Here is a 17,586-nt window from a genome sequence, read left to right on the forward strand (position 1 = left end):
CCAGGTCTTTGCTATTGTAAACTGTGCTGCTATGAACATTCGTGTGCATGTGTCCTTATAGTAGAACGATTTATAATCCTTTGGATATATGCCCAGTAATGGGATTGCTGGGTCAAATGGAATTTCTATTTCTAGGTCCTTGAGGAATCGCCACACTGTTTTCCACAATGGTTGAACTAGTTTACACTCCCACCAAATGCCCATCGATGATAGACTGGACAGGAAAAATGTGGCACATATACACCATGGAATATTATGCAGCCATTAAAAATGAGGAGTTCGCGTCCTTTGTAGGGACATGGATGAACCTGGAAACCATCATTCTCAGCAAACTGACACAAGAACACAAAATCAAACACCACATGTTCTCACTCATAGGCGGGTGTTGAACAAGGAGAACACATGGACACAGGGAGGGGAGCACTATACATGGGGGTCTGTTGTGGGGGAGTGGGGGGGACAGCGGGGGGGTGGGGAATTGGGGAGGGATAGCATGGGGAGAAATGCCAGATATGGGTGAAGGGGAGGAAGGCAGCAAATCACACTGCCACGTATGCACCTATGCAACAACCTTGCATGTTTTTCACATGTACCCCAAAACCTAAAATGCAATTAAAAAAAAAAAAAAAAAAAAAAGAAAAGCACACATATATTAATGGCAACTTCAATGTTAGCTGCTGCCATTATGACTTCCCTGTCATTACTACTACCACAAACTACTCCATTTGTTTTTAGCAACCTTCTGTTGCTACACAATGAAAAGTGTCAGTTCTTGATGGGACGAAAAAGTTTAGGTTGATTTCTAAATACCCCAGGCAGATATCCAACTGCAAGAGTGATCCTTAACCAACATATTATGTATATGCAAGGACTGTGATGAAAGAAATCAGTCTTTTGAAGATCAAGGTGGGTGGCCCACTGCACAAAACCAAACAAAATTCTATCAAGATTCAGTTCTAGTTGACAAGAATAATAAGCTGTGAAGTCCAGCCTGTATTTTCACAAGCATAAATCTAAAGTTCATGAACCTTAAAATCTGATGTGTTCCATCACATAACCCCATAATTCTATAAAATATACTATTCCTCTATGGGTAAAATTGAAGAATGATAATAAATGACAGTCACCACTTGATATATCCAGACTCCCTTCTGGATATCAAGTGGCGGTTCAAGTGCATATATAATATGAACCTGTGATAAGGGCTGCAGAATTCAGGCTGTTTTATTAGTCTCCTGCCTGGACATTCCATTGTCCTTGAGGAAAGGAAACATAGAATGCATACACAGAATTGGATGCTACTATGATTTATTCATGCCCACATGGAGGCTTCTCTGCTGGAGGAATATACAGGGAAAGTAATTAAAGCACAGGGAGTGCTAAACAGAAGCCACAAAATACACCCGCAGCTTTGGAAAGCTGCCAAAAATTCTTTCTTCATAACGTATTAACAGATGTTACACTGTGGTCTTTCTTTGTGCATCTCCACAACAGAACACAGTGAAGTACCATTCACTGAAAGTGTGCAAGCAATGTTTACCCAAGTGAATTTTATAATTCAATATAAAAAGTATTTTCCAGGTCCTGCTGACTTCCATTCTACATTTAAAGTAATTGCCTTGGTACTACCTGAATCTCAAAGAAACAGAATTGTTGCTGCATACCCCCACGTGACCACCATCCAAAACAGGATCAAGAAAATTTCAATCTACAAAGTGACCCTTTGCCTTGGCAATTCTGCAGCAAACTCTGCTCCCAACCTAAGGAAACACTTTCTGACTTTTATCACCATAGAAGGGTTTTTGCCTGTTCTTAGACTTGTTATGATCAGATTTATATGATACCATTTTGTGTCAAGCTTCTTTTGTTTCCAAAGGTTTTAAAAATTCACTTGTGTTAATAATCATTTTGTTGCAGAGTAGTATTCTATTATATGAATAGAATATTTTCCTATTGGTGGACATTTGGAATGTTTCCAGGTATCAGCTTTTATGAATAAATCTGCCTATGAACATTCTTGTACAAGTGCATTTGTGACTATAATTACCTTTGAGTAGAACTGATGGATCATGGGGTAGATTATGTTAGTAACTTCATTTAAAAACTGACCAATAGTTTTACAGAGTAATCGTGTGATTTTACCCTTCCACCAACAATTTATGTGGGAGTTCTAATTACTCTACATCATTTTTAATATTGGGTGTTATCACTGTTAAGATTTTAGTCATACCAATGAATGTAAAATAGTGTTTGTGGTTCTAATTTTAATTTCCTGATTACTAATGATGTTGAACACTTTTGGTTCAATGGGTTATTGGCCATTTCTACATCTTCCTTCATGTAATGTCTGTTCTATACTTTGCCAGGATTTTTTATTGAACTATTTTTCTTATTGTTGATTTAGAAGAGCTCTTTATATTCCTGATACGGGTCCTTCTTCTGATATATGTTAATCAATACATTTTCCCAATCTGGGACTATTAGTACATCTATTAACAGAATTTTCTCAATCTGGGACTTGCCTATTCATATTCTTAGTGGTATCTTTGGATGAGCATGCTATTATTATTGTATTTAAAACTGTTTCAAACTTTAAAAAGAACTTTCACAAACAGTATTAGACCACTAGCTAGACTAATAAAGAAGAAAACAGAGAACATTCAATAAACACAATCAGAAACAATAAGGGGGATAGTACCAGTGACCCCACAAAAATATAAACAACCATTAGAGAATACTATAAATACCTCCATGCACATAAACCAGAAAAACTAGAAATGGGTATATTCCTGGACACATATAGCCTCCCAGACTAAACAAGAAAAAACTGAATCCCTGAACAGGCCAATAAACAGTTCAGAAATTTAAGCAGTAACAAAAAGTCTACCAACCACAAACAGGCCAGGACTGGATGGATTTACAGCTGAATTCTACCAGATGTACAAATAAGAGTTGGTATCATTCCTACTGAAACTATTTCAAAAAATTAAGAAGTGAGGACTCCTTCCTAACTCATTCTATGAAGTCAGCATCATTCTGATACCAAAACCTGGCAGAGATACAACGAAAAAGAAAACTTCAGGCCAATATCCTTGATGAACATCGATGCAAAAATCCTCAACAAAATACTGGCAAATTGAATCCAGCAGCACATCAAAAACTTATCCACCACGATCATGGAATAGTATACATCCATAAAAAAGAATGAGATCATATCCTTTTGCAAGGTCATGGATAGAACTGGACACCATTATCATTGGCAAACTAACACAGAACAGAAAAACAAATACTGCATGTTCTCACTTATAAGTGGGAGCTAAATGATGAGAACACATGGATACACACAGAGGGGAATAACAGACACTGGAGCCTTTTGGTGGGTGGAGGGTGGGAAGAGTTAGAGGATCAGAACAAACAACTAATAAGTACTAGGCTTAATACCTAGGTGATGAAATAATGTGTACAACCAATCCCCATGACTCAAGTTTACCTATCTAGCAAATCTGCACTTGTACTTTTGAAATTAAAAGCTAAAAAAAAAATTCAAAAAATTAAATAAAAATGCTGTTAACAGCACCAGTAACAGTCTTATAAAAACCAGATCCCTGGGGGTGGGGCCTGTGCACATCTTTGTTTTGCTTTTCTTATCCTAATGCATTATTTTTAAAATTGTAGTATATATATAATACATATATAAAAGTATATAAATCATATTTAGCTCAATGAATTTTAATACAGTGAACAAACTTATACAAACTGCACCCAGAGAATATTTTAAAAATACATATATATTTTTTAAAGCATTAAAACAACCTGACATGCAGAACTCATACTATCTTAAATTACAGATGTGGATATTGAGGTTGAGAGGTTGAGTTACTTATTCATGCAGGTAGCTCTTCACAGAAATGAGATTTTCTGATGTTAAGTTCAATATTTTTATTTATTTATTTATTTATTTATTTATTTATTTATTTATTTATTTATTTGAGATGGAGTCTTGCTCTGCCATCCAGATTGGAGTGCAGTGGCGCTATCTTGGCTCACTGCAACCTCCGCCTCCCAAGTGGTTCTCCTGCCTCAGCCTCCCAAGTAGCTGGTTCTTCAGGCACCTGACACCATGCCCGGCTAATTTTTTATTTTTAGTAGAGATGGAGTTTCGGCATATTGGCCAGGCTGGTCTCCAACTCTTGACCTTGTGATCTGCCCACCTTGACCTCCCAAGGTCAAGTGTACAGATGTGAACCACTACACCCAACTTAAGTTCAATATTTGTATAGCTATGCCATTATCTACTCCCACTTTTATATCTTTAGTTCTCTTATCCATTCCACATTATTTAATAAGAACTTTTAGGGCATTAAATTACAGGGAATATGTCAATAAGATTACATTAATATATATAAAATTAAATGAGCTAATGTATTCAAATGTATAGAAAAGATACTAATGAGATTTATTTTAACTTGGGTTTTACCATTTTATTGTACCTTTTATTAATTTCCAGTAGCTAATCTGAAGCTTTTTATTTTAGGGTATCACATATTCTCTATTAGTTTTATTGTCTGAGATGCTGATTTATAACACATATTAGACTTTTCTTCAGGGCTTAAGTCATTCGCTGCCCTACAAAATCTGAGGTGCCTAGAAAGGTCTTATAAAATTCTTCACTGTGTTACTGAGTGCATTAATATTATAGCCCAGAGGCTGAAGGAAATCATCAGCTTACCATGCATTTTATATACTACAGGCAGTGACTTCCAAGAGAGATGGCTGAGAGCAGTATAAAATATAATGTTAATACCCATATAAATAAAAACGTATGTATGTTCAAATACTATACCTTCGCATCCTTGTAAAGAAAGAGAAATCCATCTCGTAAAACAAAATACCGGTCTTGAAACTTATTTCCAGATAGTATTTTGGATGGTTCTTCTTTGATTTTCAAGATTCCTTCTTTGATGCTTCCCAGGGCACTCCGGTCTGTAAAGTACAGCATTACTTTTGTGAGTTGGGTACATTTTTACTTATTTGAAATCTAATACAAAACATTTCTACACTGTCAGTTTTAATAATGTAAAATAAGAATTTGCTTACTACTACTAAAGTCTAAGGTGAACTGGGAAAACCAGGTGCCTGACATATTGCCGTTTATCACATATGGGCCTGCCTGGTCTGTTCAATTAGCCACAGGCTAGAAATTACACAAAATGTGGTTACTCTGAGTTGAGAGGTGCAATAAGTGTAAAGTATGTACCAAATTTTAAAGATTTTCTATGAAAAAAGTAAAATATTACAATTGTAAAATATTAATTACATGTCGAAATGTATTTTGGATATGTGATATTAAATAAAATATACTGGTAATGTTATCTGTTTCATTTTACCTTTTTCTTATGTGGCTACTAGACAACTTATAATTATATATGGCTTGTATTCTATTTCTTTTGAACCCCATTGGTATAAAAAATGCAAATACACAGATGAAAAAGGAAACATCTTTAAGAATTCTGACCCAAAATCCATAAATTCTTGAGGGATTAAAGAAATTTTTATAAATGTGTAATAGGCAAGGGTAAGAAAGGCAAAATTGCTAAGGTAGCAATTCGCTCATAAACGATAGACTGAATAAAGAAAATACGGTACAACATGGAGTATTATGCAGCCAGAAAAAGGAACACGATCATGTCCTTTGCAGAGACATGACAGAGCTGGAGGCCATTATCCTTAGCGAACTAACACAGGAACAGAAAACCAAGTGCCACATGTTTTCACTTATAAGGGAGAGTTAAATGATGAGAACACATGGACACATAGAGGGAAAAACACACACTGGGGCCTATTGGAGGGTGGAGGGTGGCAGGAAGGAGAGAATAAGGAAAAGTAACTGATAGATACTAGGCTTAATATCTGGGTGATGAAATAATCTGCACAACAAACCCCCATGACCCAAGTTTACTTATGTAACAAACCTGCACATGCACCTCTGAATTAGAGAAAAGAAATAGCAGGAGAAAACAGAACTGATTTGAGAAACAACAGATTTGAAAAACTAAATCTAAACAATAATTGCTTGTTTTGCTAATAGGTACAACTTACTGAGTACCTATTAGATACCCAGACTTTATATATATCTCTAATAACACTAAAAAGTTGTGATGATTATGTTCATTTTTCACATGGTAAAACTAAGACTTAGGAAGGTTAAGCAGCTTCCCCAAGGCTGCAGAGCTCACTGAAGGAGATTAAAACTCAACTTTTTAAAAATGTTGTATTTTGGATTCAGGGGTACATGTGCATGTTTGTTACAAGGGTGTGTGATGCTAAGGTCTGGGCTTCCATTGATCAAGTCACCCAGATAGTAAATCTAGCACCTAACAAAGTTTTTTCAGCCCTTATCCTCTTCCTTCCTTTTGGAGTCCACAGTATCTACTGTTTCATATCCATATCTATGTATACCCAAGGTTTAACTCTCACCTGTAAGTCAGAACATAAGATATTTGGTAAAACTCCAATTTTAAATGCATGTTCTTTTCTAGCTATTGCTGCCTCAGAGAAGAAACTGAGGAATTTTACAAGAATTGAGTCTAAGTTTAAATGTAACATATCACTAGAGAGGGCTTCTCACATTTCCATGATATTATTTTCCTACTATTATGATAGGTCTAATGGACATTGACTAATAAGCCAGAATTTCCCCTAGTTTAGGTTATACATTATTTTTCTAGCTCGGAGATTGGCAAATTACGGCCGGAGGCCAAATCCAACCCTCTGCTTATTTTTATATGGCCCATGAGCTAAGAATAATCTTTATATTTTTAAATGGTTGAACAAAATTTCACAAAAGTTTGATGACACATGAAAATTACATGAAATTCAAATTTCATGTAAAAATAGTTTTATTGGAATGCAGCCTCACATTAACTTATGTACTATCTATGGCTGCGTACATGCTACAGGGGCAGAGTTGAGTGGTTGTTTTAGAGACCTTGAGACTTATAAAACATTAACTCTTGACCTTTAAGGGAAAAAAGCTTACTGACTCTCACTTCTCAAGAACAGGCATAAGAGGAAATTCCTCTCCACCAAAGAACCTGTTCAATTTCTTTGCCATTATTTCACCAGTTTCTTCATTCATTCATTCTTCCATCAAAAATGTACTTTTTCATACTATCAAGCTTTGTGCTAGGCACTGTGGTGGGGGACAAATAAAATTATAGAATTCCCAGGAACACAATGGAAATGGAAAAGGGAAAGACAGAATATATGAATATTCAGAAAGACAGAATATGTGAAGGCATGAAGCGATAACATAATGGTAATAATCTGACCACTCTTTAGTGAACAACTTGTATAATCACTCCTAGTGTATGTGGAGCATGAGGCAAGCACGGTGCAAGCTCTTTCCATGACTGTCTCATTAAAGGCTTAGAACTACACTTTCAGGTAGATTAACTACACTTAATATAATTTTATAGATGTAGAAACAGGTTTGAAATAATCATGAAACTTATTCAAGGCACATAGCTAAAGAGTGCTGTAATAAGAATTCAAAGTCAGGTCCACTTAGCTAGACTGGGAAGGTGCTTTTACAGGTATTAAAATATCACAGATACCTAACAAAATGTCTGTTATTAAAATCAATTTTGATGATGTGTGATGTATAAAGACATGTCAGATGAACCTATTTTTGGATTAATTTGTATTGGCAGGGGCATTGGGCACTGAGATGGTTCTTTCCTTCCCAAGAAAACTTTGGCTTAGGTCAGAAAAGCTCCCCTCCTTTGTCCCACAATTTTCTGCCCATGCCCAGGCCTTGTAGGGTGGGAGAAGAGGAGGCAGGGCCACAAGCAATAGATGTTGTTCTATAGTTTGAATGTATGCCCTAAATTTTCCACTTAAATTTTTATAATGATTCATCTTTTTCTCATTATTTTTACATTTTATTTTTAGCATATTCTAAAGATGGCTAAATGTGTTTCTGGAATTCGTATTCTGTGACATTCAAGTTAGATAATTTTTGTTCTGGTTTTACAAGCCAGAAAATGAGACTCAGGGAATTAAAATGACCTGCCCAAAGACACAAAAATTAGTAAATGATAAAAAAAGAGATTGAAGACTAGGTCTGGTTTAGCAGAAATAAATAAATACAGAGCAAAACCAAAACCACAATACACCTTGTACTCTCGTGTCCTGTATTTGTTGTAGTTGATGAATAAAAGGTGCTGTGTGCATAAAAGAGATTAAAGTCTATACCAGTAATCATATTTCATGTGCCAAACTGACAATGTGCCACACTTAGAACTTTTGTAACACAAAAACACTTTTTTGTGAGAACATCAAATTTGTATTTGTATTTTATGATGCATAAATTTGTCCATATATCTCCAGTCTAAAACTTTCCCCTGAAATCCAAATACATATTCAACTGCTTACTTGAGAACTGAAGAACAATAAAAAGAAAGAGAAATCTCAAATCAAATAGCCATGATATGGTCATTAAGGTGTCAGCTTCTGCTTTTCCTGTAAAATAACAGTAACAACACCTATCCTGAAGGATTGTTGTGGGTCTTACATAGGATAAGATACACCAAAGTGTATGGTAGAATACTGTATCAGGTCTATCAGCCTAATACCTTCCTGGTATTAAAGTGATAGAATTTTAAATATCCATGCATCATTTCCAAAATTGACAAAAGAAAACTTTAGAAAAAAATTTAGCCGGGCACAGTGGCTCACTCCTGTAATCCCAGCACTTTGGTAGGCCGAGGCAGGCAGATCACCCAAGGTCAAGAGTTCGAGATCAGCCTGGCCAACTTGTGAAACCCTGTCACTACTAAAAATACAAAAATCAGCAGGGCATGATGGTGCGTGCCATAATTCCAGCTACTTGGGAGGCTGAGGCAGGAGAATCACTTGAATTTGGGAGTTGGGAGTTGGGATTTGCAGTGAGGTGAGATCACCCCCATTGCACTGCAGCTTGGATGTCCCAGCAAGACTCTGTCTCAAAACATACACACACAAATCCTTTTTGGGCATGGTGGCTCATGCCTGGTATCCCAGCACTTTGGGAGGCTGAGGTGGGTGGATCACCTGAGGTCAGAAGTTTGAGACCAGCCTGGCCTACAAGGTGAAACCCCATCTATACTAAAAATACAAAAAATTAGCCAGGTGTCATGGTGTGCACCTATAGTTCCAGCTACTCAGGAGGCTGAGGCATGAAAATTGTTTGAATCCTGGAGGTGGAGGTTGAAGCGAGCCAAGATCATACCACTGCACTCCAGTCTGGGTGGCACAGGGAGACTCCGTCTCAAAAAAAAAAAAAAAAAGAGAGAAAGTCTTAAATCCAACAACCCTTAATATGTTTGGGGAAAACATTTACTAATCCAGCAAATAACATACAAATTTTCATACTTAAAATTAGCATAAGAAAACAAAAGTTAAAAATACAAATAGTTTCTTACAACTCATTCCATCCTAATGGAATGGTAGTCATTCCATGTTCCTATACGAATCACATGACTGATCCTAACCACGAATAAACACAATAAACACATATAACAAACCTCAGTAGTTTTCATGATACACATACTGACTTCAGACAGTATTTTATTAATCACGTTGTCATACTAATAGGTTCTTTTGAGGTATGTTGTGACTTTTAAATAACTACTGAAAAACACAGTGCCTAAATTTGTGTTCTGGTACAATGCCTTAATATTCAATTCCACAGAGCACTATTTTAAAGGATTTTTATAGCTAAGAAGTACAGTAAGAAATATGTTAAAGATTGTATAGACTTGGTCATATAGCTGATTTAGAATGAGAGAGTCATTTATAATGCCTTGTTGGTTTGGACATAGGTATTTTTAAAAGCAAGTTATAATCAAGTTGTGAAATACAGATATTTATATGGCTTAAGTCAGTAAAATCCATTCAACTTTCTGACAGTACTTTTCATTTACATTTTTGTTCAAATTAATACATCTTGCAATTTTTAACAATAAGAAATAAGCCTATGTCTAATATTAAAGTAAACAACTCATAGAGAAAACAGACTTAGGGGAAAATATTGTTCAAATTTTAAATACCGTTTAAATATTAACATTTACTTTAAAAATCATTACATGTGATTGAGTATACTGAGCATAAACCTCAGTGTGCACAGTATTAAGGGACTCAGGATGAACGTTTTGAAAGGAATATATGTTAGGGTTGAGGCAAGAACAAAGAATACTTTGAAATATAAAGATCTATGATAAATATTATGATTTAAAAGAATTTTTTAAAGCTCTCACAACTAAATTCCTATCTGTTGCCAAGAAGTTAAAGTAGAAATCCACCAATTAAAGGCCAAAATAAAGCTAAACACTTTGGGATACATTTCGTGTAACTCTGTATGTAACAAAATCAAGGTCATGAATTGAATGGCTTCCAGTAATTCATTCTTCCAAACTGTTCAGGTACCGGTTGGACCCTTAACTTTGGGGTACTTTACTCATGCTCCCTTGACCTCATGCTAGGCAGAAAGCTCCCTTGCTCCAGAGGAATTTGGTTCAGTACAAAGCTCATGCCAGCTGTGTCCATCACATCTGCTCTCCAGACCTCATCAGGTGTGGGTTCAAACTCTAATTTGTAAATGTGAAAGTTTCATGTCCCATGTGTCTCTTTTGAGCAGAGTTAAAAGTCCTGGTATGCAAGACTTTGCAGCAGGACCTCTGCAGTAGGATCCTTCCTTAATATTTCTTGAGATTCTAGTAAGAACTCCTGTCTAGGTCCTATGCTTTTGGCTTCTCCATTCTCTGGAATCCTGCAATCCTCACACTTCTACACTGCACACTCATGTTCCTAGATGTCAAATTTTCCTAGTTTCTAACTTCTGAGCACTAATATTTCTAATGCCACATAAACAATGCTTTTTGCCATACTTTTGCTATATAGTCACTCAATGTCCACTGGCTCCCTCTGAGCTAATCAAAGAAACTGACTTCATATAATATGGTTCATAATAGAAACGCTAGCCATGATGTTATGTACAAGTTACTAAGCATAGAAAACTTAGTAATATGATTTAAAAACAAAAGAAATAAAGGAGGGACATGGCATGTATATTTGCTTTTAACTGAAGAAGAAAACAGCTATGTACATAATTAAAGTGCTAAAGGAAGCCGTTAAGTAATCTACTAGGGAAAACCATCTAATTTTTTTGTGTGAGTATAACAGGTTTGAAAGTTTAATGCACTCCTCAAAGCACTAAATTCTCCGAAAGATAAATCCTGGGATGCAACTTAATAGGTACTATCTCATTTACTACATTTTGATATTTTATTCCAATCAAATTACAGCAGACTGTTACCTCTACTGAATCAGAAAACCCTCCCCTATTCTTGGTAGTTGCTAGGATGAGGAAGGGTAGGTTGGAGTATATTGAAACGTCTTTAGAATTAACACTATGAGTAAGAAAACAAACATGTAAGCTATATTGAGCTATCAATTTGTTATCTATTTAGAAAAGCTCTTAGAAGTCACATGTATGAAACAAAGCAGAATGGTCAGACTCATTTAAGCAGAACAGACATAGGTAACAGGCAATGAAACTAATAAGCTCCCTCCTCCAAAAAAAGATTTTTCTAAGCCACTTGACAACCTCAATTTTTAAATACAAAGACAGTTACCTCCTAGCCACAGGCCCCACCTCCCAATTAAATAATTGATAGGTGGAGGAGGCTGGGGTTGAGGGGAAGTGGAGAGAGAAGAGATACATACATTCAGGAATGGCATTTCTCAGATATATATTCCCCCTTTATACTCCATGTCCAGGCAGCCAGCAATCAACTATTATCCTTTCAGCAATTCTCTCTGGGATTCAATTCCACTTCCCTTCCATTGTTATCACTCTACACTCTTCCTTTTCTATCTAATACCTGGATTTCAGAATTCTATAACTCCATATCCTACCTTTCTAATGGTTCCAACAGACAATTGCAGATTCTTGTTATGAAAACACAGTCTTCATTATTTTATACAAGCCCCTGTCCAAAAGAGCTTTACTTTTCTAATGATGAAAGTCTTACCTTCCTAAAGTCAAAAGCCTACACTCGCCTTCCTGACTTTTAAAATGTGAAATAAATGGACTCCTCCTAACCATCTCTGTAAATTATTAAACTAAAACATAATGTTTAAGTTCAATTGATAATACACTGTTTGGAAAACCAATCCTTGTCTCTGTGGTCTGACCCAAATTGATCACTTGAGTGATCTTGAGAGAAATTCTGTTTTCCTTGATTCTGTATAAACTGGATTCCTACTTCTGGAAGTAACTCACCCATGAAGATTCTTCCAAGTACTCCAGTCCATATTTTTTCACTCATGCCACTAAACTCCAAGATCTACTATCACCCTTGCAAATAGGAAAAGTCATATTTGCCTCATCATTTAACTCTTAAGCCCATATTCATTTTCTATTTCCTGTTTAAAAAAATGTCTACTTTGGTTTTTCCTCTCCAATCTAGGTAAGAGCTGACATGATACAATGACTAAGAGCACATTTTGGAGCTAGACTGCCTGGGCTTGAATGACAACCACATTCTCAGCTAGATCTCACGTAGTAATCTCTAAACTGCAATTCTCCTATCTGCAAAATGAGAATACATACAGTACTCACCCAGTGGATGTGGCATATAAATTGCTCAGAAGAGTGCTTGGCACAGAGCAAGAAGAATGTAAGCCCTTGTTTAATTAATGGAGGGCAGACATAATTTTTCTCTGTGTTGTAAAGTCTATGGTAAACACCACAGAAATAACTGCCCTTCCTTCCAAAAGTCTGATGACTTATAGTTTGAGTTTCTAAGAGTCTAAAAACCTAATTTATCCTTGATATCAGGATAGTAAGGGGTTTAGGACAGAATATATAAGCTGGATTTGGAGAGATCTTGACTATAATGTCTGCTTCTCCACTTACCAGCAGGTCACCTTAAAAGAGTTACGTAATACCTCTATATCCCAGTTTCTCCATTTGTAAGTAGTATTAAAGGACCCTAAGATTAGTAGGAAGATGATGCAAAATAATGTAAGTAAAGCATTTAGCCCAGTGCACATAGTAAATTCACAGTAACTATGAACTATTGTTACCTCTCATATATTATCTGATCAGTGACAAGGAAATACACAAGTTGATCTATTTTTCATGGTCTGCATGTGTCTCTCTTCTTCTCTTGCTGGTAAAGACTATTTCTTCAGAGCTGTACCGTATCTTAAAAAAATTCCTTGTTCCAAGTTCTACCTGTCACCATGTACTCTAAGTGATGAAGAGTCCAAATGAGCAGTTTCCATGACAAGCAACTCCCTTGAAATTATGCCAACATCAAGTAATTCTGCAATATTTACAAGATAACATCTGAAAAGTCCTTCCAAATTCAAAATTATGCATATTTACTTTTCTTCAGAATTGACTGTATAGATGCATTTTTTATAATTTTGAGGAGGTAGAATTACTGATCTATTTCAATCATTGTATGATATTCACTCAAAATACATTTTGATGAAATTTAGTTCTATAACTGAGAAGAAACTAAAATGGACATAATAGCTGCTTGAAAGTACATCACTTCTGTCTTTCCTTCTTTCTTTTTTTAATTAACACCTGAAGATTTATTTTTAGAACACTATGGGGGGAACTTTTTTAATGCTAATAGATATAGACACATTGTGACACTTCAATAAAGTAATCTATTTCTAAGGATAAGCAAAATATACTCCCTTCACTCCAGTCTATTCTCCTTTATGCTTTTTGTACAGTTGGTCTTTTGTATCCATGGATGATGCATCTGCTGATTCAACCAACATGTCAAAAAATATTCAAAAAACAAAAAATATCTATTTAAAATACAAATAGAAAAATCACAGCACAGCTATTTACATAGCACTTCCATTGCATTAGGTATTATAACTCATCTGAGATGGCTGAGAGTACTGGAAGGATGTGCATAGGTTACATGCAAATACTCCGCCATTTGATATAAGGCACTTGAGCATTTGCAGACTTTGGTATCCATGACAAGCAGGTAGGTGGGGAGGGCATGGCAGTGTCCTGGAACCAACTTCCCCACGGATACTTATGGAAGACTGTATTGAAGTAGCAGTGGCTAACAGAACAAGTAACCTGTTGACATCCTTCTATAATTAAATTATTTCTAAATAAATTATAAATACAGTTACTACTGGAACAGGATTGACTAAAAAACTACCAGAGAATTTCTGCCATTTTACTACTAATGCAGCAAATAGCATAAAGCAGAAAATTATTTTCCTATACTGTTTTCATTATTACATTGAATTATAATGAACATTTCTAAAATATAATTTAGTGTTATATGGTTCTTTTATATTAAATGAATGTATAATTTTCAGCACACTCTTAATAAATACAGAGAGAGCACTGGAGTTTTCAGTGTTCATATATTTTCTTTCATGTGATTCCCATACAACTTTGCAAAGTAGAAAAGACAGGTTATATCATCTTATGGACAAACGTGAAAATTGTGGCTTACAATCATGTAACAAGATTAGAAAGCAACTATACTAGAATGATAATTCAGGTCTCGTAATATCTAACATCCTGGGATACTTCTAAATAATGGTCATGATTATCATGATCACCATCACTATCAACCACAATAACAATATATGTCCAGGTGCCTTTCTTAGTTTCATGCATCATTTTACAATGTTAAGCACTCTTTTTTTAAAAAAAATTACTCCTTTGACAATTTATGTGTCGTTTCTCTCTTTCTTTCTTGCAATTTTTCTGACTGTTCCTTGACGGGGCCTCTTTTGCTACATCTATTCTTTAAATGCTGGTGTTGTGTTTAGCTCTCTGATATTCTTACTCTAACACTAAAATTGAATGACTTAGTATTCTGCCAAGGCTAAAACCACTTTCCACACAATGAGCTACTTGGGTTTAGGTATTTAGTTCCCTTCTAGGTATATATCCTCAAACACATGTCAGACACCTAAAGCTCAGCACATCCAAAACTGAATTCTGTGGCTCCATCCATCACTCCCAACCAGCAAGCTCCTCTAATGTCCCTATCTTAATATCCCAGGAGTTATCTAAACTATAATATCAAGAACTACACACAATTTTCACGATAATGATCTGTTGATATATCCTCTGGAAAGTATTCCCTAACTACCTAGATAAAAGTAAGCTGGCAGTCCTCTAAAATTTTGTCAGCACTTGCTCAGTTATAAATGTTTCATATATTTATATATTTTTAAACTTTACTAAACATGTACTTTTAGTGAGTAATAGAGTAAAATATAGCCTTGTTACAGGAAGATAGCATGTACAAGAAAAACTAACCAAGAAAGATTTCCTTGAATAAGACACATTCAGTATAAGGAGAGATGTCTACAATCATCTAGCTGAACAACTTTGCTGTGATTGAAAGTGCTTCATAAACATCCTGACCTAGAGTAGTCCATTATTTCATGCTGTTTGTACTCTAATATTTCAACAGTTGTCATACATTTAGAATTTCTGTTCTTTCTGGGTAAGAAAGATGCATATTGGTTTGATAAAATGAGGTAGTAGGGATAGTTCAGGGCAAAGGTGGATTTTATGGTTCCTGCCCTGTTAGACACATGAAATGGGTAAGAAAGTGACACAGAAGTTCACAGACATTTTACTCCAAAGAATATTTCATCCTTGGGAGGCCAAGGCAGGTGGCTCACTTGAGGTTAGCAACGGGACCAGACTGGCTAACATGGTGAAAGCTGGTCTCTAATAAAAATACAAAAATTAGCAAGGCGTTGTGATGAGTGCATGTAATCCCAGCTACTCAAGAGGCTTAGGTAGGAAATCACTTGTACCTGGGAGGCAGAGGTTGCAGTGAGCTGAGATCACACCACTGCACTCCAGTCTAGGTGACACAGCAAGAGTCTATCTCAAAACAAACAAACTACAACACCACCAACAAAAAACAAAGAATATTTCATCCAAATCTCTGAACTTTGCTTAAGCCTCCAGCTTTCTTTCTTCTGCTTGGCTTCTCTAGTTCTTCTCCAGTTTTTCAAATACAAGATGCTTTGTCCAGATCTTATAGAGGCTTGATGCTTTTATCACAGGTCACACTAATATCTCCAGCTAGAAGATGCAATGGGATAGGTGGAATATCACCAGATCACCTAATCTTCCTACCCAGTTTGTGGATACGGCCAATGTACAGGCTGTCACTGCACCATTTCTTCTTGCTCTTACACAACAAAGATTTTACTCATATATGATTGCTCGAAATCAGCGCAATCTATACTTTGTTAGGTTGTTTGTTCCCTCCCCGGCAAGTCACACCCTGAAGATTAATAGCATTTAATGGTGAACTTGTTTTGGGTTACATTACCCTCACCCTCAGACATACAAAACCTTCCCTTATAACACGGCCTTTTAGTATCAAATTGTTATCTATTTTTATTCACATAGAAGCCTACTAGCATTCACAAAACAGCAAAGGCATTATGTCTAGGTGTAGTTTTTAAACATTTCACAACATGGAGAATTAGAGCTATTTCAGAGGAATATCACAAAAAAAAAGAAACAAAGAAAAATTTCAACAGAAAGATAATGAAAGAATATCTGAATTCCAGAATTGGGACAGATATTACAGATTATCTAAATTAGGATTTCTCAACATCAGCACTGACATTTTGAGCCTGACGGTTCTTTGTTGTAGAGTTTCCTGTGTATTATAAAATATTTAGAGGTATCCCTGGTCTGTACCCACTAAATACAAGAAAACCTGCCTCCCTACCCAATCTCCAAGTTGTGACAGTCAGAAATGTCTCAAGATGAGTATTTTCCATGACTTGTGGGTGAGGAGAGAAGGGAGGGGAACCATTTCTAGCTGAGAACCACTACATTATGACATGTGCATTCATACAAGTACAGAGAAATCCTATTGCAATCCTTAAGAAGGCACAGGCAGGATATGGTCAAAATCATACATAGGAGCCTGAAAAAATTTAAAACAGGATAAAGGTCTCTGAAAGGCTAAATTTCAACAGTAGAAAGAGTTAATATCTGGGTTATTTTAGATGCTTGTAAGAACACAATGACATAAAAGTTGTTATACTACTTGCATTTTATAAAAGTACTTTCATGTAAGTAAAAGTATGTAAGATATAAAAGACAGTGTCATTAAATCAGAGGTTTATACGACAAGCTTTGGTACAATTAAGAGCTCTTAACTATTGATTAACTAGAGAATACGCAATCATACTGAGTAGGTTTACAGCACTGAAGGGCTCTACTATCCTCTCCACCTTTATTCACATGATTAAAATTAGAAGGAAGACAAATCAGTTCTTCATTCTAATACTTAATAACTGAATAATACAAGGCAAATTACTTAAGTCCTCTGAGTTTCTCTTCTTTTCATTTGTAAAATTTGACGGGTAATATAACTTAAAAGGAAGTTAAAAAAACTTCAAATGAGCTTTGGTGTGTATTGAGCTCTGCTGATATGCGATTAAACACAATAATGGTTATTATAATATTAATCATAAAAGTAATGGCAAATTTCCTCT

General features: G+C 35.7%; 1 protein-coding gene across 8 annotated transcripts in view; it reads right to left on the minus strand.

Moving 5' to 3' along the window:
• Positions 1–17,586, minus strand: part of ARAP2 (ArfGAP with RhoGAP domain, ankyrin repeat and PH domain 2) — a 210,179-nt gene that overhangs the window by 22,637 nt on the left and 169,956 nt on the right. For all 8 annotated transcript variants that reach the window (XM_012474969.2, XM_012474970.2, XM_012474965.2 and 5 more), the window contains one exon: positions 4,844–4,983. In XM_012474969.2, coding sequence (XP_012330392.2) covers positions 4,844–4,983 — 140 coding nt within the window. The remainder of the gene's footprint in view (positions 1–4,843; positions 4,984–17,586) is intronic.

Source organism: Aotus nancymaae, unplaced genomic scaffold (assembly GCF_030222135.1).
Source record: "Aotus nancymaae isolate 86718 unplaced genomic scaffold, 86718_ANA_hifiasm-v0.15.2.pri h1tg000006l, whole genome shotgun sequence".
Lineage (NCBI taxonomy): Eukaryota > Metazoa > Chordata > Mammalia > Primates > Aotidae > Aotus > Aotus nancymaae.